The sequence below is a fragment of the Phocoena sinus genome, chromosome 9, assembly GCF_008692025.1.
Source record: "Phocoena sinus isolate mPhoSin1 chromosome 9, mPhoSin1.pri, whole genome shotgun sequence".
NCBI lineage: Eukaryota > Metazoa > Chordata > Mammalia > Artiodactyla > Phocoenidae > Phocoena > Phocoena sinus.
Window position 1 is genome coordinate 227,910 of NC_045771.1, and position 22,190 is coordinate 250,099.

General features: G+C 45.6%; 1 protein-coding gene and 1 non-coding gene across 4 annotated transcripts in view; one reads left to right on the plus strand and one right to left on the minus strand.

Annotated features, from left to right (window-relative positions):
- Positions 1-20,439, minus strand: part of WDR60 (WD repeat domain 60) — a 45,278-nt gene extending 24,839 nt beyond the window's left edge. For 2 of the 3 annotated variants that reach the window (XM_032643452.1, XM_032643453.1), the window contains exons 1-7: positions 20,264-20,439; positions 10,944-10,997; positions 9,735-10,140; positions 6,658-6,749; positions 4,266-4,556; positions 3,961-4,016; positions 2,587-2,641 (exon numbers count right to left, since the gene is read on the minus strand). In XM_032643452.1, coding sequence (XP_032499343.1) covers positions 2,587-2,641; positions 3,961-4,016; positions 4,266-4,556; positions 6,658-6,749; positions 9,735-10,140; positions 10,944-10,997; positions 20,264-20,278 — 969 coding nt within the window. In that variant the 5' untranslated portion in view covers positions 20,279-20,439. The remainder of the gene's footprint in view (positions 1-2,586; positions 2,642-3,960; positions 4,017-4,265; positions 4,557-6,657; positions 6,750-9,734; positions 10,141-10,943; positions 10,998-20,263) is intronic. The other variant, XM_032643454.1, reaches the window with a different exon arrangement.
- On the plus strand, positions 5,707-5,779 carry TRNAG-CCC. The gene has a single exon. It is a non-coding gene; the product is annotated as a tRNA-Gly (tRNA).
- Positions 20,440-22,190: the final 1,751 nt, after the last annotated feature.

Genomic DNA, 22,190 nt, shown 5'->3' on the forward strand with positions numbered 1-22,190 from the left:
CAAAACCATTTGGTGCCAAAGAGTGGGGAGTGCACAGCGTATCACCATGAAGAAAATGAGCAGTTTTCCACGTGTCCATAAAACTATTCTGGCATATTGTGGGCTCTCCATAAATGCTGAAGAATGTTGATGTTATAAAATATATGACCCAATCATAAGCCAGAATGAGCTGCCAAACATCTTCAAAATCACTTCTGGGCTCTCTCAGGGGGAAAAGACATCACATATTTTGCTCCTTTGGCAAAAAAAAGAATGTAAAATGTCTCATTCATAATTTTTTATATCGGTTACATGTTGAAAGAATAATATTTCAGAAATGTTGGATTATATATGTTATTCAAATTAATTTTATGTTTCTTTTTTAAGGTGACTACCAAAAACTAAAAATTACAAATGTGGCTCACATTGTAAGTCTAGTGAATAATGCTAACACTTACCAAAAACATTGGGAGACAGAAGGAAAACATTAAAAACTATATATTTTCATCCAATAATTCCAGTTCAAGAAATTTAGGGCTTCCCTGGTGGCACAGTGGTTAAGAATCCGCCTGCCAATGCAGAGGACAAGGGTTCGAGCCCTGGTCCGGGAAGATCCCACATGCCGCGGAGCAGCTAAGCCCGTGTGCCACAACTACTGAGCCTGTTCTCTAAAGCCCGTGAGCCACAACTACTGAGCCCATGTACCACAACTACCGAAGCCCGCGGGCCTAGAGCCTGTGCTCCACAAGGGAAGCCACCGCAATGAGAAGCCTGCGCACCACAACGAAGAGTAGCCCCTGCTCGCCACAGCTAGAGAAAGCCCACGTGCAGCAACGAAGACCCAATGCAGCCAAAAATAAATAATAAAATAAAATAAAATAAAAGCCCTTCTCTAAAAAACAAAAAAAAAGAAAGAAAGAAATTTACCCTCGAAAAGTAGGAGGGAGATCTGTATCATTAGAACTGGAGGGGTTTCCACAACAAATCAGGAAAAACAGTATATGCTGCATGGGGTGTATGTGTATATAAAACAGAAAAGAAGGCATTCAAATCCCCCAAATATATATATCAAAATAGGATTGTGAAAGATAATATAGAAAAAAAGGGCTTCCCTGGTGGCGCAGTGGTTGAGAGTCCGCCTGCCGATGCAGGGGACACGGGTTCGTGCCCCGGTCTGGGAAGATCCCACATGCCGCGGAGCGGCTGGGCCCGTGAGCCATGGCCGCTGAGCCTGCGCGTCCGGAGCCTGTGCTCCGCAACGGGAGAGGCCACAACAGTGAGAGGCCCGAGTACCGCAAAAAAAAAAAAAAAAAAGAAAAAAAGATTATGTGGGAAGAATTATTTGTAAGGCTAACTTTTTTTTCTAAGGTGTGGCTACAGCTAGACAGTAAGGAATCCAACCACTGCCCCAAACTGAGTGAATAAAACATCCTCACATCAAACAACACATGCCGCATGACCTGGTTTATGAAAGATTACTGTGCTTTCGTGTATGTACACAGGATAAAGGTCTGTAAAGACATGGCACGAGATACTAAGGACAGGTATCTCACAGGCCAGGGTTTCAGACAACTATCAGAGAGAGAAAACGATTATTCTTCACAGGTAACAGAAGCCAAAATCTGCTTGCCGCGTTATCTATAAGAAGACAAAAACCCAGGAAGTGGTTTGATAATAATTTTAACACCACAGCATACAATTCTAGAGATACCAAAGAATCATTCTGAAGACTCTTCTGATGATAATAATTATGAAAATGGCATACAAGATGAAGACTGGGAGTTGTGGTGTCCTGAGTGACACCGCATCACCGACACGTGCTTCTCAAGTATACACACACGCACACGTGGTCCAGAACATGAAACAGCTCTTACACCTTATGACTTGCATGTGCTTCTCGAGTATACACACACGTGCGCACAAACACGTGCTCGCACACCTAGTCCAGAACATGAAACAACTACGTAAGGAGCAGGGCCGTGAGGGCGTCAGTGATAATAACGAATGTTTGACAGAATTCGCCAGTGAGGTCATCTGAGCCTGGGTCGCTCTGTGGAGAGATTTTCTACACTAACACAGTTTTGTTACTAACCACAGATCTACTCAGACTTTCTGTTTCTTCTTGAGGCAATTCCACCAATTTATGTCTTCCAGGAATTTCCCTTTCATCTAAATTGTCTAATCTGCTAGCACGAAATGCTGTCATTCTATTAGTGAAAGTGGGTGCTAAAGTCTCAATCACTGTTGAATTTTCTATTTCTCCCTTTAATTCTGTCAGTTTTTGCGTCTCGTATTTTGTGCCTCTTTTGTGAGGTGCATGTTCATTTATAAATGTCACATCTTCCTGCAAGCTAATTATTCTATTACTACCATACGTTCCTCCACCTCTAGTCCAGCCACTCAAGCTCTGTTACAGCTGCTGTTTGATGGTTTACCTTGTCCATCTTTTTACTTTTAATCCATTTGAGTCTTTGAATCTAAAATGTATCTCTTCTGTGCCTCCTGGAATAGCCAACCAAATAAGCCATCTGCAAACAAGGCCCGCCTCAGGGTCTGAGTCGCAGGACCACGCCCACTGCATAACAGAATCAGTGTGAAGTGTCTTACCTTCCTTCTGGAGTCTTTATCTTTCCCATTATTCCTCTCTAAATTCTCTGCATGCCTAGGAAGCAAATATGATCAAAATCAAAATTAATTTTAAACGAAGACTTGAAAATTAAAACATTGACATCCCAGTGAAGGCTCAGCAACTGATATGATTAAGAATGGCAGTAGTTTGGCATATTGCAAAGCATGCTATGTTAGAACTATGAATACTCAATCCTTTTTTAAACCATTTTTACTGTTTCAGCAGTAGTACAAGATAGGAAATATCTTCAGTAGAGAGAGAAGAAACTATGCGTTTTAACAAACTTGTGTTTGTGTATGACTCTAAATCCTTGTAAGAGTTCTAGAATATTCCTGTAATTTTATTAGAGAATCTCCCAAATGTTATTTTGTGTTTAATATAATATTTGTATTTCCAAAAGAAAGATTTATCTTGAAATATGTTCTATTCTTTAATCATATTTTATATGTTTACCTGGGACCTAAAATAAAGGCTTTCAAAATTGCAAGTTGATTTTCAATTTTTGGAACTTACATTCATACCAATTCAACACAGCATACGTTTAAAAACATACAGAACCAAGCAAAAGCTTCACTGTGCATTCCAGCAGATCTGCAATATAAAATCCAGGAATCTGCACTCCCAGGTTTAAGAACTAACTTTGTTCAAACTTGTAAGAATTTGGGCAAGGCATTTAACCTGAGTCTTCCTAAGCTGCGAAAAAGAATTACCAAATATAGTTGTCACAAAGAACAAATTATAACGCAGAGCTCATATACAAAATGAGGGTTTACACACAAACTCTAATCTGTAATCTTCATGAGCCGCACAAAATAGGTATCATCCAGGCTTCACCAGAAAAGATGAGGCTCCAAAGGGCCACCCAACATCCCAGGGAAGATGCAGATGTGCAGCGGCCTGGCCAATGCCCTGGCCTTTGTCTGACTTGCAAACACTGGGCAGCGGTGGTCTGCGGGCGTGTCTGCGCTTAGTGTTTAGGGGAGGTGAACCATAGGCCGGTAAAAGGTGCCCAACAGCCCACCTGCAGACGCTCTCCCCTCGCAAAGCAGAGACTCCCAAGCAAATCGGTCCCCCATGTGACGGTGGACGGTCTAACGCTGCATGAGCAAGTATGCAAAAGGCAGAACAGGACTAATGATTCATTGATATAACAAGCTTCCAAGCTCCACGAGTACACGAGTACACCAAAAATACAATTTAGAGGGTTTGCATTGAGAGTAAATGAGGTGCATCTATAATTTATTCTCACTTACTGGCCCTAATCAGGCCCAACAAGAAAAATTCATTTTGAAGCATTGTGTGAGAACTGTGTTGTAAACAGAATAAACAACCAAAGGACGAATATTCCTTACTCGCTTCCAGTCCCATCTCTCTTCGAACTTGCACCTCGATTTCTGCGTTCACCATTCTATCAAAAAAAATTCCATAACCATTAGTTAGTATATCATAATGAAGTAACCGTAACTAGTGAGCTCTGTAAAGGAGGTCATGAGCTCAAAATTTAACAACAGCATCGATGTTACAGGCATCTCTTAAAATAACGGTTTTTACAACCTCTCTTTAGTAAATAAGGGGCTTGACATAAGGGAGGTGAATAAGGTACACCAAAAGGGGATGCGCCCTTCTCTGAGGGGGCTGACGCATCAGGAAATGGTACCTCGGCCTCCCTCCTCCTGTGCTCCTTCTTGCCCACGCTGCTTCGGCGCTTCTCCTCGTCCACATGGAAGCCTTCTTTATGGCGTTTTTCTTTATGCCTTTCTTCCCCTTCCTTGTCAGAGAATGAATTGCTTTTTTCTTTTGAATACTTCTCTCTTTTCTCCCTTGTGCTGCTTTTTTCTCGATGTTTCTTTTCTCTGTCTGGCTCTTTCTGCTTCCTGTGTCGTCTTTCACCTTCTTCTTTATAGAGCCAATACTTGAGAGGATTGTCTTTGCTGTCACCATACTGCAACTTTGGACGTGACATTGAAAAACACATGAGCGTATAAAACAGACGCCTGCTGTCTTATATACACATTACAGCAAACACAGGGAAAGACACAGAGCTCCCCTGGCTCTCGCTCCCCTGTCCTGCCACGGGCACCTTCCCATACTCACCTGGCGATGGGAAAGGAAACCACGCAGACCACACACACACACACACACACACACACACACACACACACACACACACACGACAACAGACACCGCAGCCAGCAGCCTCGCCCTAAGGAGGAGCGTCGTCCCGATTCCTCTGCATGGCGGACACCCTTGCCCTTCCTGCCGCCCTCTCCTCGACTCCCCCGCGTCCTGAGCGCTACCAACACGCAAGGCCCTCCTGAGAGAGCCATGTGACTTGTCTGGAAGGACATCTGCTTTCGTAGGCGCACACTGCGCCTCTCTTCATGGCACACAGCTCACACGTCTGCCCCCACCCGCAGGGAGATGGTTCAGCCATCCCTGCATCCCCCAAGCCTCCAGGGATGTCCAGGGACCACGGGTGCCGAGGCCACAAGGCAGCGATCTGCAAGCTTACACAGTGGGTCATGAGCGCCCGGTTCGGGGAGCATCACCACCATGTCTCAGCAGGACCCAAACTGAACCGTCCTTCTCCGTTCACTCAGGGCCTCCTCCGCCTCTGTTCCCCGTGGTTCCATCCCCTCCAGCCCCCACCCGCTCTGCTCATGGCCACCAGGATAACCTTCCCAAAGAGAAACATGGAGAAGCTCCTCAGGTGTGAACTTAGATTCCTGCACACCCATCACAGACTGAATTCGAAGGGAATTAAAGATTTACCGTTAAAAAATTATGAGGACCCAGAACAAAACACAGGCGACTCCTTACATGACACCAGCGTGGGGAAGAGGGCTCTCCAAGCATCACAACAACAACAGAAATAAGGAAAGACAGACCTGACTACTTCATAACTTTAAACTTACTTATAAAAATAACAACTGCACAGTAAAACAAACAGAACACTGACATATATAACTAGCAGAGAGCTCATCTTTAAAGTACTCTTAAAGTTAACAATACACCCCACTAGACAAGTATGCAGACGTACACAGGTAGTAACTAATAATAGGACAATAAACCCTTTTATAAAATGCCCTTTGGGGACTTCCCTGGTGGTCCAGTGGATAAGACTCTGTGCTCCCAACGCAGGGGGCCCAGGTTCGATCCCTGGTCGGGGAAATAGATCTCACATGCATGCCGCAACTAAGAGTTACATGCCACAACTAAGGAGCCAGTGAGCCACAGCTAAGGAGCCTACCTGCCGCAACTAAGACCCAGCACAGCCAAATAAATAAATAAATAAAAATAAGTATTTTTTAAAAATACCCTCTGCTTCTGAATCAAATTAGCAAATGTTAAAAATTATGATAATGCCCACTTGCTGCTTAGGACATGGGGAATCACACTCTGATGTATGAACAATTACAGTCTAATGTAAAATAAATGGGGTAACACTTACTTTGATCTAGCAAGTTCACTTCCAGAAATTAATCATAAGGAAATAATTATGAATAAACGCAAAAAGTTTATACCATGGATGTCTTTACAATACCAAAAAAATTTAGAAGCAACGTAAGTATCCAAAAAAAAGCAGATGTGTCCAGAAAACATCATTGAATACTGTATTCTGCAGGTATTAAAATACTATAGACAGACGTGACAGCTCAGAAAAAATGCTCCAAGTGCATCAGAACAGTTACAAAACAGTAAAACTCCAACGTAAGGAAATAAAGCTTCTATGCACATATCCAAACACATACACTTATATGAATATATGTACATAAACCTATAGGGCATATATCTAAACATTATCAGTAATTATCTCTGTTTTTTAAATTTTTTCTCTTATTATTATTTGCATTGTGTAAATTTTCCAAGATAACCAAGGTTTACTCTTGGAATTGGAGAAACACACTTGCCTGTGAGAACTTAGTGCCTGAGAACTGTCCTAGGTCTTAGATTCCGTTTTACAGTATTTTCCAGAAGCCCTCAAACACCTGTGCCTGAGCGCCCTGAGCTTTGCAGCTGGAGCCCCTCCCAGGCCTCGCCCTACGTACCTTTCTTTCTCGGTATCTTCTTTCTCTCTCCTCATCTCCTCTCTCAGAGTCTTTAGCTCTCCGTTCCCCCTCTGCAATTCTTGCTTTACTTACTACAAAAATAAAACGGACTTTTAACATTCTCAAACTTTAGCACAGCAAAAATATCTTCTAACATCCTGCTGCGGTCTTTACTGTAGGTATCACACAGTAACACATATGAAAACATATTCTTTAATTAAAACACATTCTCCAATCTCAAGAATGGAAAGTTCTAGAATCTAAACTTAAAATGGAATAAAGAAGGAAACCTGGAAAGCATGTTAGAAGAACGCCTGGGAACCCGAGAGGGGCCCCGGCCCAAACACAGGCCTTTGGAGCTCCTGCCCTGGACTGAGATGCTCAGGGAAGCAAAGTCCAGTCCAGCTGGGCAGACTGCTTCATTCATCTGCAGGCAAAAGCCGGCTTCGGATGACTGGGGGACTGCCCCCCGCCCCGGGTCTCCCACAGCCCTGCTGCCTGGGGCACATGGATGCAGGAGGCCCTGTGATGCAGGTAGGTGCACCCATCCCACCCCATGAGCTCTCCCTGCCATGGGGGAACCCAACAGAGCCACCTCAGTCACTGGTGACGCCTGCAGCCCCGTTCAGTAGTGAAAAACTAGACTTTCATTTTTGAATTTGCACCAAGTTATTAGGCTTAAAACTAAAAGAATCCACATTTTTAAAGGTGAGGACAAAATTCAACATACAGAGATCATCGAAACAAAGTTCATTCACTCCAGAAGTATTCACCAGGGGCTTCCCTGGTGGCGCAGTGGTTAAGAATATGCCTGCCAATGCAGGGGACACGGGTTCGAGCCCTGGTCCAGAAAGATCCCATATGCCACGGAGCAACTAAGCCCGTGTGCCACAACTACTGAGCCTGCGCTCTAGAGCCTGCAAGCCACAATTACTGAGCCCACGTGCCACAACTACTGAAGCCCGCACACCTAGAGCCCGTGCTCTGCAACAAGAGAAGCCACCGCAATGAGAAGCCCACGCACCGCAACAAAGAGTAGCCCCTGCTTGATGCAACTAAAGAAAGCCTGCGCGCAGCAACGAAGACCCAGTGCAGCCATAAATAAATAAATAAATTTATTAAAAAAACAAAAGTATTCACCAAACCTGACCACTTTCTAGGAGCCTGGGGTACACAAGATCAAAACAACCAGTGGGGGTCTCCTGGGGGTACACAGGAGTGAAGGGCTGGGTTCCAAGAGACTGGAGAGAAAGAGTGGGGGGTCAGGATGACCGTCAGGATTTCTGACCTAAGGAAGGAAGGGAGGGCCCCGGGGATCCAGGGGAGACACAGAGGAGATGAGAGAAGAGGCACGAAAACAACCAGGGGAGGAGGGAGGACCGTCAGAGTCTAGTTGTGCAATGAGTCTCTCCAGAGCAGCCCACTCAACACTGCACTGAAAAACCAGATCAGGTAGCAGACCAAAGGACTGATCTGAAACCAAAACAGACTGTATTACTAAAAAGTACCGGGCTTCCCTGGGGTCACAATGGTTAGGAGTCCACCTGCCAGTGCAGGGGACACAGGTTCCAGCCCTGGTCCAGGAAGATCCCACATGCCGTGGAGCAACTAAGCCTGTGCGCCACAACTACTGAGCCTATACTCTAGAGCCCGCGAGCCACAACTACTGAGCCCGTGCACCACAACTACCGAGCCCACGTGCCACAGCTACTGAAGCCCGCACGCCTAGAGCCCACAAGCCACAACTACTGAGCCCACGTGCCACAACTACTGAGCCCGCGTGCCACAACTACTGAAGCCCACGTGCCACAACTGAGCCCACGCGCCACAGCTACTGAGCCCGCGTGCCACAGCTACTGAAGCCTGCACACCTAGAGCCTGCGTGCCACAACTACTGAGCCCACGAGCCACAACTACTGAGCCCGTGTGCCACAGCTACTGAGCCTGCGCTCTGGAGCCCGCGTGCCACAACTACTGAGCCTGCGCACCACAGCTACTGAACCCACATGCCACAGCTACTGAAGCCCACATGCCTAGAGCCCACGAGCCACAACTACTGAGCCCATGTGCCACAACTACTGAGTCTGTGTGCCACAACTACTGAAGCCCATGTGCCACAACTACTGAAGCCCACGTGCCTAGAGCCCGTGCTCCACAACAAGAGAAGCCACTACAATGAGAAGCCCATGAAGAGGAACGAAGAGTAGCCACCGCTCGCTGCAACTAGAGAAAGCCTGTGCACAGCAACGGAGACCCAACACAGCCATAACTAACTAAACAAATAAATTTATTTTAAAAATAAAAAATTTAATTAAATTTAAAAATACCAAGAACATCAAAATAATAATCCTAAAGAGAGGCAATGGATAGTAAGGTAGTCAGTGTTAAACTTAATTAGAGATAACCCTCTTAACCCCAGCTCTGCCCCAGCATTCGGCCTGGCAGAGATGCACACTCGGGTCCTCGGGGCCTGAGCCCCTGCACAGGAGGGACACACTCCAACAGGGACCACAAACCGAGGTCCTAGTCCCATCGTGTTCACAGCCTGAGGATTCTAAGAGTCACTACATGCTCTTCTCATATGTTCCTTTTTTGTTTATGTTGGCTAGTTTGAATTTTTTTATAGGAAGCAGACACTATTTGCATAATAAAAAATAATGAAGATACTTATTTCCATTTTGGGGAGGAAAAAGTTATGTACCTCTACCTTAGAATTCCCAGGAATTTGGACAAATAATATTTAAATACGGCTTAAATCTGACACTTTTGAGGAATTCTCTTTTATCAAAGAGCATTATTTTTGTTTATTTACAACGTGGATTGCGATCTATTGAGGTAATAAACCTAAAATATACTTCAATGGTAAAACTCCAGCAAATCATGAGAAAACTGTTACTCCTTTTGTTCACTGAAATGAGTTTTAAAATAACCCGAAAGAAAAGAGTGCAAAGAGCACACGCGTGCACCACCGGGGCCTCCCACTTCACAGCCAAAGCCGAGACCTTCATAAAAACCAGGAGAGAAAACAAGCGGGGAGGGGCCACCTCCAAGGAGGAAAGTGCCCCCGAGTCACAGACCTGCCCGCCTGCGCTCAGGCCTGTCTCGGTCCCTGTCGCGGTCGCGGTCGCCGCCCAGCCGGCTGGGGTGCGCGGCCACCTGCCGCAGCTCCGCTGGCCGCGCCCGGCCCCTCTCGTGCTCCTTCGCTCGGCCGTGGGGCTTCTCCGCGTCCCGCTCCCGGTGCTTCTCCTGTGGCCGGCCCCCGTCCTTCCTGCTGTCCCGCGGCTTGTCCCTGTCCCTGTCCCCGCGGGGGCGCCCCCCGGCAGCCTGGCCGTCCCTCTCGGCCGCGCTGTCTCTGTACTCGGCGTTACGGTCTGGGGTGCTGGGTCTGCGCTCTTTGCGGTCCGCCCGGTCCGCCTCTGACTCCCTCCGCGGCTTCCTGGCTCTGGGCCTCGTCTCTTCCGTGGGTCTGGCTGATCGAGCGGCCTGCGCGAGAGAGGGACAATGGGGCTCTGAACCCAGGCTCACACTCACTGAAGGGCCCTAAGAAGCGCTGGGGTCAACTGCTCCCCGTCCCGGCACGACGGGCCGGGACGCAGACTCTGGAACCCGCAGAAGCGGGCTCAGCTTGGCAGCCCGTGCTTGGCGAGGCGCTCACTTACAGGGACGTCCCCGTGTGCTGGCAGATCAAACCTAAAGCGCTACGTGGGTCAGAAAGAAAAGAAAGGGGCGCTGAGGCTGTGCGGGAAAGTCTCCAGGACACTATCCGCCGGGGCCCCCCTCAAGGAACAAGGACTCTGGTCGGAAACTCTCAGGAGGTCGTTTGTTTGGCCATGCTGCGCAGCATGCGGGATCTTAGTTCCATGACCAGGATCGAACCCGAGCCCCCCCCCACCCCCGCACTGGAAGCACGGAGTCTGAAACACTGCCGGACCACCGGGAAAGCCCCCTCTCAGGAGCTCTTGATTGCAACCCCTCAGCCCCGCACACACATGCACACAGACCGCACACGCGCACACGCGCTCACACACTCACAAGGCCCGAGCTCTGAACGCTGACAGGAACCCGACTGGTGGAATGCTGGGCCGAACTGGGACGGAAAACCCGATCCAAGAGGGTTCCAGAGCTGTTAACCACATGGCTTTATCTCTGAGTCAAAGCACCCGAGACGAGCCACACGGAAGCAAAGTTGTGCAGAGCTGAGAACCCGGTAACAGCGGGCAAGATTACCGTCCAGGGTCCAAACAGACCCAGCTCACACCTTCTCCCAGATCTTTAAAATATATTACCCAAAGGTGTTTTCTGAGCTCATCTTCTTTCCAAGTATCATCTTCGGTTCTTCTCTAGAAAGAAAAGTATAGAGTTAGAATTTTTAAAGTTTAAAGTATCTAATTTTTTATGCTCCAGTGAGCTGATTTTTCATCAGACCATTTTAGTCAACGGCAATCCTCGGTATGCCAGAAATTACTGTCTATCTACAAGAATAAAAGGCAATACGAACACCAATTTTTTAAAATTACCCACAAATGATCACAGGCTACTTCATATTCATGCTGCTCCGAGGCTCGGGCCCACCACAGGCACCCAGCCCCACCTCCCCTCGGTGGACTCAGGGCGGACTCCTCGGTGGGATCTGTGCTGGGCAGGTGCCTCTTCAGGTGCTAAGAGCACACAAGCCCACAACAAGGGGCTCCGGCCACGTGCACGGGGTGATAAATAACAAAAACCACCAAGGATGTTTTCCCATAGAGAACAAGATAAATCTACCCTGTCTACCTCATTTCCCTTTGAGACACTCTGCCTTATACAGGGCGATTTGGTGTGTTTAAAATTTAAAGCAAATTGAGTACAAGTGAAAATGAAAACATATTCACGGATCAGCCACCAAAAATTCTCCTGTTGATGTGAAAATGAGGGAAGCAGAAAAAAATTCACAACAGCTCATAAACACTCTAAGGAGAAATAAATAAAAAGCAACCAGGCCAAGAATCTACTGAAGTACAACCAGAAAGTACATCGTGCTCTGCTGTCACTGGAACACATATTCTTTTCTGATAAATTGGTCGATTTAGCAAAAGGGGTCCACGGTAAGACGTGGTGAAGACGGTCAGCGGCAGTTAGCATAGCTATAACCGGCAGCTGCTGAACTTTAAAATGTTCTCTCTCAAGTTAACTGCTCTTTAGAGAGGTTAACACGTGACCCTTTCCAAACAAATGGGCCAAACCCGACAGAGAGCATACGCGCTGCTCGAGGAGCGGGTAGCCTCTGTGACCAGTGTGTGGGAAACGGGCTCTTCACGGCTGTGATTGTATTACTGAGGCCAATAGAGTAAAAACACCTGAAGGCAACAGGTCACCAGAGACCCCAGGGCTTCCCGGCCGCCTCTTCCGTTTTCACCAACAAAACCCAGCTTCGGGCTTTACTTCATCCTGAAGCTTTTCTTTCTTTCCTTTCTTTTTTCTCTTGTAAATTTTTAAAGCTGTAAAATGACACAGAGCTCCTTGTGCCCAACACAGCCCCATGTGTCACATGTATACCCAGAAACTCCACGCACAGCCCGTGTACGTGAGACCACAGCACTTCAGACCAGGAGCCCCCCTGCCCCGTGCCCTCCACTCAGCCAGGGTTCTGCCCTGTGAGGCAGGCAGGCAAGTAAATTAAAACTGACGCTCCAAGTAGGCAGGCAGCATTTCCTCCTGCGAGAGGAAGAAACCCCACCCTGAGAACAAAAGAAAACCCCAGGAGAGCTGCCTGAACAGCAGAACCTCCAACCTCCTTATCTAAGGATAACGTAAATACAGACATACCCCTCCTACTTACCTGTACATACAGGTATGTACGTGCTCACACTGCTCCATGTCCTTCCTGATCCAATCACGCCACACAGCTCTGCAGTGGACACTGCCTATATAACCACTGAATGATAACTGATGACAGACCGACATTACAACGCAGTGATCCCAGTTCAGGCAAACAAAAGCGGTGGCCATTGAGGATCTGGTCTCAGACACGTACCTGCACCACTGAGAACCTGAACTTTTCCTGAACTGCACCAGATCCAAGAACACTACCAGTCATCAGAACAGCACCTGCCAGCTGCGAGGACCCCAGCCAAGCCCTCACTTCTTCCAAGCGCCAATGATAATTCTTGACAAACAGCTCATGGAGCTAACCGTTTTGCCTTTATAAGCCGCCCTCACTTTGCAGCTGAGAGAACACAGTTCAAGAGCTTGAATCTGTGTCTCCCAGGCTGCAGTCATAACAAACGCCAAATAAACACGTTTTTATCTCCATCAAGTCTCCATTTCTAAAATTTTGGTTAACACAACTTTTAAAACATCCTATAAACAAATCACAGAAAACTTAAGTTATGGAATAACTTATGAAAATGTAGAGAGATTGGTTCAAGATGGCGGAGTAGAAGGACGTGCTCTCACTCCCGCTTGCGAGAACACCGGAATCACAACTAACTGCTGAACAACCGTCGACAGGAAGACACTGGAACTCACCAGAAAAGATACCCACATCCAAAGACAAAGGAGAGGCCACAAAGAGACAGCAGGAGGGGCGCAATCACAGTAAAATCAAATCCCATAAGGGCTGGGTGGGTGACTCACAAACTGGAGAACACTTATACCACAGAAGTCCACCCACTGGATTGAAGGTTCTGAACCACACGTCAGGCTTCCCAACCTGGGGGTCCGGCAATGGGAGGAGGAATTCCTAGAGAATCAGACTTTGAAGGCTAGCGGGATTTGACTGCAGGACTTCGACAGGACTGGGGGAAACAGAGACTCCACTCTTGGAGGGCACACACAAAGCAGTGCGCATATCGGGACCCAGGGGAAGGAGCAGTGACCCCATAGGAGACTGAACCAGACCTACCTGCTAGTGTTGGAGGGTCTCCTGCACAGGCAGGGGGTGGCTGTGGCTCACCGTGGGACGCTGGCAGCAGAAGTTCTGGGAAGTACTCCCTGGCGTGAGCCCTCCCAGAGTCTGCCATTAGCCCCACCAAAGAGCCCGGGTAGGCTCCAGTGTTGGGTCGCCTTAGGCCAAACACCAACAGGGAGGGGACAAGCTGATTAAACTTTTACTGAGCTCTGCCCACCAGAGTAACAGCCAGCTCTACCACCACCAGTCCCTCCCATCAGGAAACTTGCACAAGCCTCTTAGATAGCCTCATCTACCAGAGAGCAGGCAGCAGAAGCAAGAACTACAATCCTGCAGCCTGTGGAACAAAAACCCCATTCACAGAAAGATACAAAAGATGAAAAGGCACAGGACTATGTACCAGATGAAGGAACAAGATAAAAACCCAGAAAAACAACTAAATGAAGTGGAGATAGGCAACCTTCCAGAAAAAGAATTCAGAATAATGATAGTGAAGATGGTCCAGGACCGAAAAAGAATGGAGGCAAAGTTAGAGAAGATGCAAGAAATGTTTAACAAAGATCTAGAAGAATTAAAGAACAAACAAACAGAGATGAACAATACAGTAACTGAAAAAGAAAATACACTAGAAGGAATCAATAGCAGAATAACTGAGGCAGAAGAACGGATAAGTGACCTGGAAGACAGAATGGTGGAATTCACTGCTGTGGAACAGAATAAAGAAAAAAGAGTGAAAAGAAGTGAAGACAGCCTAAGGGACCTCTGGGACAACATTAAATGCAACAACATTCGCATTATAGGGGTCCCAGAAGGAGAAGAGAGAGAGAAAGGACCCGAGAAAATATTTGAAGAGATTATAGTTGAAAACTTCCCTAACATGGGAAAGGAAATAGCCACCCAAGTCCAGGAAGCACAGAGAGACCCAGGCAGGATAAACCAAAGGAGAAACACGCTGAGACACATAATAATCAAATTGGCAAAAATTAAAGACAAAGAAAACTAATTGAAAGCAGCAAGGGTAAAATGACAAATAACATACAAGGGAACTCCCATAGGGTTAACAGCTGATTTCTCCGCAGAAACTCTACAAGCCAGAAGGGAGTGGCATGATATACTTAAAGTGATGAAAGGGAAGAACATACAACCAAGATTACTCTACCCAGCTAGGACTTCATTCAGATTCGATGGAGAAATCAAAAGCTTTACAGACAAGCAAAAGCTAAGAGAATTCACCACCACCAAACCAGCTCTACAACAAATGCTAAAGGAACGTCTCTAAGTGGGAAAGACATGAGAAGAAAAGGACCTACGAAAACAAACCCAAAACAATTAAGAAAATAGTCACAGGAACATACATATCGATAATTACCTTAAACATGAATGGATTAAATGCTCCAACCAAAAGACACAGGCTTGCTGAATGGATACAAAAACAAGACTCATATATATGCTGTCTACAAGAGACCCACTTCAGACCTAGGGACACATACAGACTGAAAGTGAGGGTATGGAAAAAGATATTCCATGCAAATGGAAATCAAAAGAAAGCTGGAGTAGCTATACTCATATCAGAAAAAATAGACTTTAAAATAAAGAATGTTACAAGAGACAAGGAAGGACACTACATAATGATCAAGGGAACAATCCAAGAAGAAGATATAACAATTGTAAATATATATGCACCCAACATAAGAGCACCTCAATACATAAGGCAACTGCTAACAGCTATAAAAGAGGAAATCGACAGTAACACAATAATAGTGGGGGACTTTAACACCTCACTTACACCAATGGACAGATCATCCAAATAGAAAATTAATAAGGAAACACAAGCTTTAAATGACACGATAGACCAGATAGATTTGATTGATATTTATAAGACATTCCATCCAAAAACAGCAGATTACACTTTCTTCTCAAGTGCACACAGAACATTCTCCAGGATAGATCACATCTTGGGTCATAAATCAAGCCTCAGTAAATTTAATAAAATTGAAATCATATCAAGCATCTTTTCTGACCACAACGCTATGAGATTAGAAATGAATTACAGGGAAAAAAACGTAAAAGACACAGACACATGGAGGCTAAACAATACGTTACTAAATAACCAAGAGATCACTGAAGAAATCAAAGAGGAAATCAAAAAATACCTAAGGACAAATGACAATGAAAACACGGTGATCCAAAACCTATGGGATGTGGCAAAAGCAGTTCTAAGCGGGAAGTTTATAGCTATACAAGCCTACCTCAAGAAACAAGAAAAATCTCAAATAAACAACCTAACCTTACACCTAAAGGAACTAGAGAAAGAAGAACAAACAAAACCCAAAATTAGCAGAAGGAAAGAAATCATAAAGATCAGAGCAGAAATAAATGAAATAGAAACAAAGAAAGCAATAGCAAGAATCAATAAAACTAAAAGCTGGTTCCTTGAGAAGATAAGGAAAATTGATAAACCATTAGGCCAACTCATCAAGAAAAAGAGGGAGAGGACTCAAATCAATAAAATTAGAAATGAAAAAGAAGTTACAATAGACACCTCAGAAATACAAAGCATTCTAAGAGATTGCTACAAGCAACTCTATGCAAATAAAATGGACAAACTGGAAGAAATGGACAAATTCTTAGAAAGGTATAACCTTCCAAGACTGAACCAAAAAGAAACAGAAAATATGAACAGACCAATCACAAGTAATGAAATTGAAACTGTGATTAAAAATCTTCCAACAAACAAAAGTCCAGGACCAGATGGCTTCACAGGTGAATTCTATCAAACATTTAGAGAAGAGCTAACACCCATCCTTCTCAAACTCTTCCAAAAAATTGTAGAGGAAGGAACACTCCCAAACTCATTCTATGAGGCCACCATCACCCTGATACCAAAACCAGACAAAGATACTACAAAAAAAGAAAATTATAGACCAATATCACTGATGAATATAGATGCAAAAATCCTCAACAAAATACTAGCAAACAGAATCCAACAGCACGTTAAAAGGATCATACACCATGATCAAGTGGGATTCATACCAGGGATGCAAGGATTCTACAATATACGCAAATCAATCAATGTGATACACCATATTAACAAGTTGAAGAATAAAAACCATATGATCATCTCAATAGATGCAGAAAAAGCTTTTGACAAAACTCAACACCCATTTATGATAAAAACTCTCCAAAAAGTGGGCATAGAGGGAACCTACCTCAACATAATAAAGGCCATATATGACAAACCCACAGCAAATATTCTCAATGGTGAAAAACTGAAAGCATTTCCTCTAAGATCAGGAACAAGACAAGGATGTCAACTCTCACCACTATTATTCAACATAGCTTTGGAAGTCCTAGCCATGGCAATCAGAGAAGAAAAAGAAATAAAAGGAATACAAATTGGAAAAGAAGAAGTAAAACTGTCACTGTTTGCAGATGACATGATACCATACACAGAGAATCCTAAAGATGACACCAGAAAACTACTAGAACTAATCAATGAATTTGGTAAATTTGCAGGAGACAAAATTAATGCACAGAAATCTCTTGCATTCCTATACACTAATGATGAAAAATTTGAAAGAGAAATTAAGGAAACACCCCCATTTACCACTGCAACAAAAAGAATAAAATACCTAGGAATAAACCTACCTAAGACAAAAGACCTGTATGCAGAAAACTATAAGACACTGAGGAAAGAAATTAAAGATGATACAAACAGATGGAGAGATACACCATGTTCTTGGATTGGAAGAATCAATATTGTGAAAATGACTATACTACCCAAAGCAATCCCTATCAAATTACCAACAGCATTTTTTACAGAACAGAACTAGAACTAGAACAAAAAATCTTAAAATTTGTATGGAGACACAAAAGACCCTGAATAGCCAAAGCAATCTTGAGGGAAAAAAAAGGAGCTGAAGGAATCAGACTCCCTGACTTCAGACTATACTACGAAGCTACAGTAATCAAGTCAATATGGTACTGGCACAAAAACAGAAATATAGATCAATGGAACAAGATACAAAGCCCAGAGATAAACCCACGCACCTATGGTCAACTAATCTATGACAAAGGAGGCAAGGATATACAATGGAGAAAAGGCAGTCTCTTCAATAAGTGGTGCTGGGAAAACTGGACAGCTACATGTAAAAGAATGAAATTAGAACACTCCCTAACACCATACATAAAAATAAACTCAAAGTGGATTAGATAGCTAAATGTAAGACGGGGCACTATAAAACTCTTAGAGGAAAACACAGGAAGAACACTCTTTGACATAAACTAGAGCAAGATCTTTTTTGATCCACCTCCTACAGTAATGGAAATAAAAACAAAACTAAACAAATGGGACCTAATGAAACTTAAAAGCTTTTGCACAGCAAAGGAAACCATAAACAAGACGATAAGACAGCCCTCAGAGTGGGAGAAAGTATTTGCAAATGAATCAAGGGACAAAGGATTAATCTCCAAAATATATAAATAGCTCATGCAGCTCAACATTAAAGAAGCAAACAACCCAATCCAAAAAATGGGCAGAAGACCTAAACAGACATTTCTCCAAAGAAGACATAAAGATGGCCAAGAAGCACATGAAAAGCTGCTCAACATCACTAATTATTAGAGAAATGCAAATCAAAACCACAGTGAGGTATCACCTCACACCAGTTAGAATGGGCATCATCAGAAAATCTACAAACAGCAAATGCTGCAGAGAGTGTGGAGAAAAGGGAACCCTCTTGTACTGTTGGTGGGAATGTAAACTGATACAGCCACTATGGAGAACAGTGTGGAGGTTCCTTAAAAAACTAAAACCAGTATTACCATATGACCCTGCAATCCCACTACTGGGCATATACACTGAGAAAACCATAATTCAAAAAGACACATGCCCCCTAGTGTTCACTGCAGCACTGTTTACGATAGCCAGTACATGGAAGCAACCTAAGTGTCCATCAACAGATAAATGGATAAAGAAGATGTGGTATATATATACAATGGAATATTACTCAGCCATAAAAAGGAACGAAATTGAGTCAGGTGTAGAGACATGGATGGATCTAGAGACTGCCATACAGAGTGAAGTAAGCCAGAAAGAGAAAAATAAATATCGTATATTAATGCATATATGTGTAACCTAGAAAAATGGTACAAATGAACTGGTTTACAGGGCAGAAACTGAGACACAGAAGTAGAGAACAAACATACAGACACCAGCAGGGAGTGCGGCGGGGGGGTGGTGGTGGGATGAATGGGAGATTGGTATTGACATGTATACACTGATGTGTATAAGATGGATGACTACTGGTAACTGACTACACTGCTGAACTGAATGAATAAGCATTTTCAGAACTCTAATGGAAAACTGATGAATTCATAAAAGTCCTAACAAAAGATCAAGATAAAAAAAATTAATTACACGGGACTGAGTGAACTGATGAGGATGATTATAATTTTTGTGACTTTCTGTTTGAATAAAAAAAAAATCCCACAAGGACTCAGAGACAAAAAATATACAAATCAATTTTCACTGCAAAGTAAAGGAGCTGCGGGCTTCCCTGGTGGCGCAGTGGTTGCGAGTCCGCCTGCCGATGCAGGGGACGCAGGTTCGTGCCCCGGTCTGGGAAGATCCCACAGGCCGCGGAGCGGCTGGGCCCGTGAGCCATGGCCGCTGAGCCTGTGCGTCCGGAGCCTGTGCTCCGCAACGGGAGGGGCCACAGCGGTGAGAGGCCCGCGTACCACAAAAAAAAAAAAAAAAAGAAGTAAAGGAGCTGTTACAGTGGAGGATTCCTGGACTGAATATCAATATTAGGACACAGTGTGAGTGTGTTTCGTGCTTGGTAATTGCAATCATTGTTGCTTTTGTTGTGGTCATCCAGTTACAATGCTTGGTGTCAGTTTATTTGTCTCTTGTAAAAATAAAATACAGTGTGTGTGTGTGTGTGTGTGTGTGAAAAACAATAAAATGAATGACTACTAAGAACCTGCTGTATAAAAAAATAAATAAAATAAAATTCAAAAATCCAAAAAAAGTAAAAAAGGAAAGAAAATGTAAGGGACCGGTGTAGAAGATGACAGCGGTCAGGAAGTTTGTGAGCTTAAAAATAAGTGGAGGGCAGCCAGGGCACTAACTTCCTAATCCATATTATTAACATTATAAAAGCGGATGATAGGGCTTCCCTGGTGGCGCAGTGGTTGGGAGTCCGCCTGCCGATGCGGGGGACGCGGGTTCGTGTCCCGATCCGGGAAGACCCCACGTGCCGCGGGGCGGCTGGGCCCGTGGGCCATGGCCGCTGGTCCTGCGCGTCCGGAGCCTGTGCTCCGCAGCGGGAGAGGCCGCAACAGTGAGAGGCCCATATACCGCAAAAAAAAAAAAAGGCGGAGGTTAGAAAAAAAAATGAATAGGAGGGAAGGTACGAAGAAATGCGTGCAAACTAAATTCCTCGTCTTTTAGCGGGAATCCACAGACAAGCGGAACGACTACAGTTCACAGTTAGTGAGTTAATAACACCATTCTAAGCACTTTTATTTGTAGAACCTCATCCAATCCTACTAGTACTGTCCCTATTTATTCGCTGGGAAATAGACACGTCGGTAACTTTCCCACGGTCGCACGCGCAGCCAGAATTCCAGTCCCGGCCCTGGTGCGACCTCCGCCCGCGAGCAGGTGGACGGTCCCGGCGGGGACGGGTCTCCCCGCGCGGCGTTCACACTCACCTTCCCGGGCTCCATCGCCGCGCGCAGGACCGGGCGGCCACGCTGCCCTCAGCAGGGCCAGGCCCCGGGAGGAGACGCCCCGGCACCCGCACCCTTGGCCGGGCCGGCGTCCGGCCTCCTAGCAACCGGCAGGCTGGACAGCCGAGCGCCAAGCGACCGTCGGCCCAGCGTGCCCCGCGGCCGCCTCCAGCTCGCCTGCGCCTCCCCGCCTCCTGGCAACTGGTAGGAGGTGCAGCAGAGCGCCGAGCAACCGCCGGACCGGCATGCCCCGCGGCGCGCCTGCGCCTCCCCGCCGTCTAGCAACAGACAGGCGGGGCAGCAGAGCGCCGAGCGACCGCCGGCCCGGCATGCCACGCGGCTGCCCCCAGCTCGCCTGCGCTTCCCCGCCTCCTAGCAACCGACAGGCGGGGCCGCAGAGCGCTGAGCGACTGCCATCCTGTGACTCCCGGGAGGCCCAAAGGAAGCGGGGGAAGGTGCAGAAGGAGGCTGAGCGCTGCGGGGACTCTCCTCGGGTAGGATGTGTGTTTCCGGGGCGGGGAAGAAGCCGGGCTGAGCCCGCGGGCTGCCGGCAGGACCGGAGCTGCAGCAGGGAAACAGGCAAACCCGCCTTTCGAAGCGGGAGCGGAGGGAGCTTTCCTTCCGCGGAGGCTCTCGATCCTCGAGTTACTTTGCCTGTGGTTGTCGTTTCGTAGGACACACTCTGCAGGATTGGTAGGAATCACAAAGTATCTGAAAAAGTGTTGAAAGACGCAGTTTTTATACAAATCAAGAGACGAGAGGACTGAAATACTAAGACACATGGTCTGCATCTCACATTTATTTTACCACAACTATTTTCTTTAAAGCTTAAAATAAAAGCCAGCCTTAAACCTGCAAGGCTGGAGAGGTGTGGGTCCCACGCCCGTGTTGCACGTTATAAATGACATTTAGCCCTGATTCTGCAAACTGTTTCGCGTCTGTTTAGCCTGCAAATGTTACTTAGAAAAGATTCCACTTACCGTTTTCACACGAGAGAGAGAGAGAGAGAAGGCTCTCAAATCGTGTGCTAAGGAGCACATCGGTGAGTGTGTTATTAGGGGTCTGTGCTTTTGATGTCATGGTTTTTCTGTAGACATACTATATTTCAGACGTTGTGTTTTTGAGTCACATACTATTACGGTTTATGGATCAATCTACATAAAAGCCATTTACTCAGCTCCTTGCCTTAGAGAAGTTAATAACAGATCTAATCGTCCTTTTATATTTAATTGTGCTCCGGTTTTGGAGTTTCCACTACTACCTTTTTCATTTTCACTCAGCAGGGCTTAGGAAGAACCAAACAGGAAAGGACGGTAGGAAAGGTAATTTCAGTGATAGCTATGATTTATTTAGGAACTGCTCCAAAGGAGGCACCAAACTGAAACCTTCCCCTTGGTAATTCATTTAATTCTCATAGCGTCCCTGTGAGATAGGCATGTTACTGTTTTTCAGATGAGGAGACTGAGGGCCAGAAAGATTAATTCAGTTGCCTAAACTCAGAAAGCTAGGGTGGTGGATGGTCTGACGCCAAAGTCCATTCTCTTAACCACTGCGTCACTCTCTGTCAGCTGAGAAAACAGCTCATATTGGGAAAGCTTCAGACTGTTGACTGTAATGACAAAGTCATCAGCCACAGTATTAGATTAAGTCACGGACACGCACATTGCATGAATGAGCTGGGCTTGGCCCTGGAACCCTCAGAACCCTTCTTCCCCTCCCGAGTGCAGTCAAAACTCCTGTCAAGATGTGTCTTGAGTCTCTTCCTCATTTTTTTCCACTCCAGCCCCACCAATCCATCCTCCGTTGCAGGCAGCAATCCAACAGGTGACTCACCTCACCCCCTGCTTCTGTCTCCACCTGGCTCTCACTCGGTTGCACTCTTTTGTCACCAAACAGAATGATTTAGGGT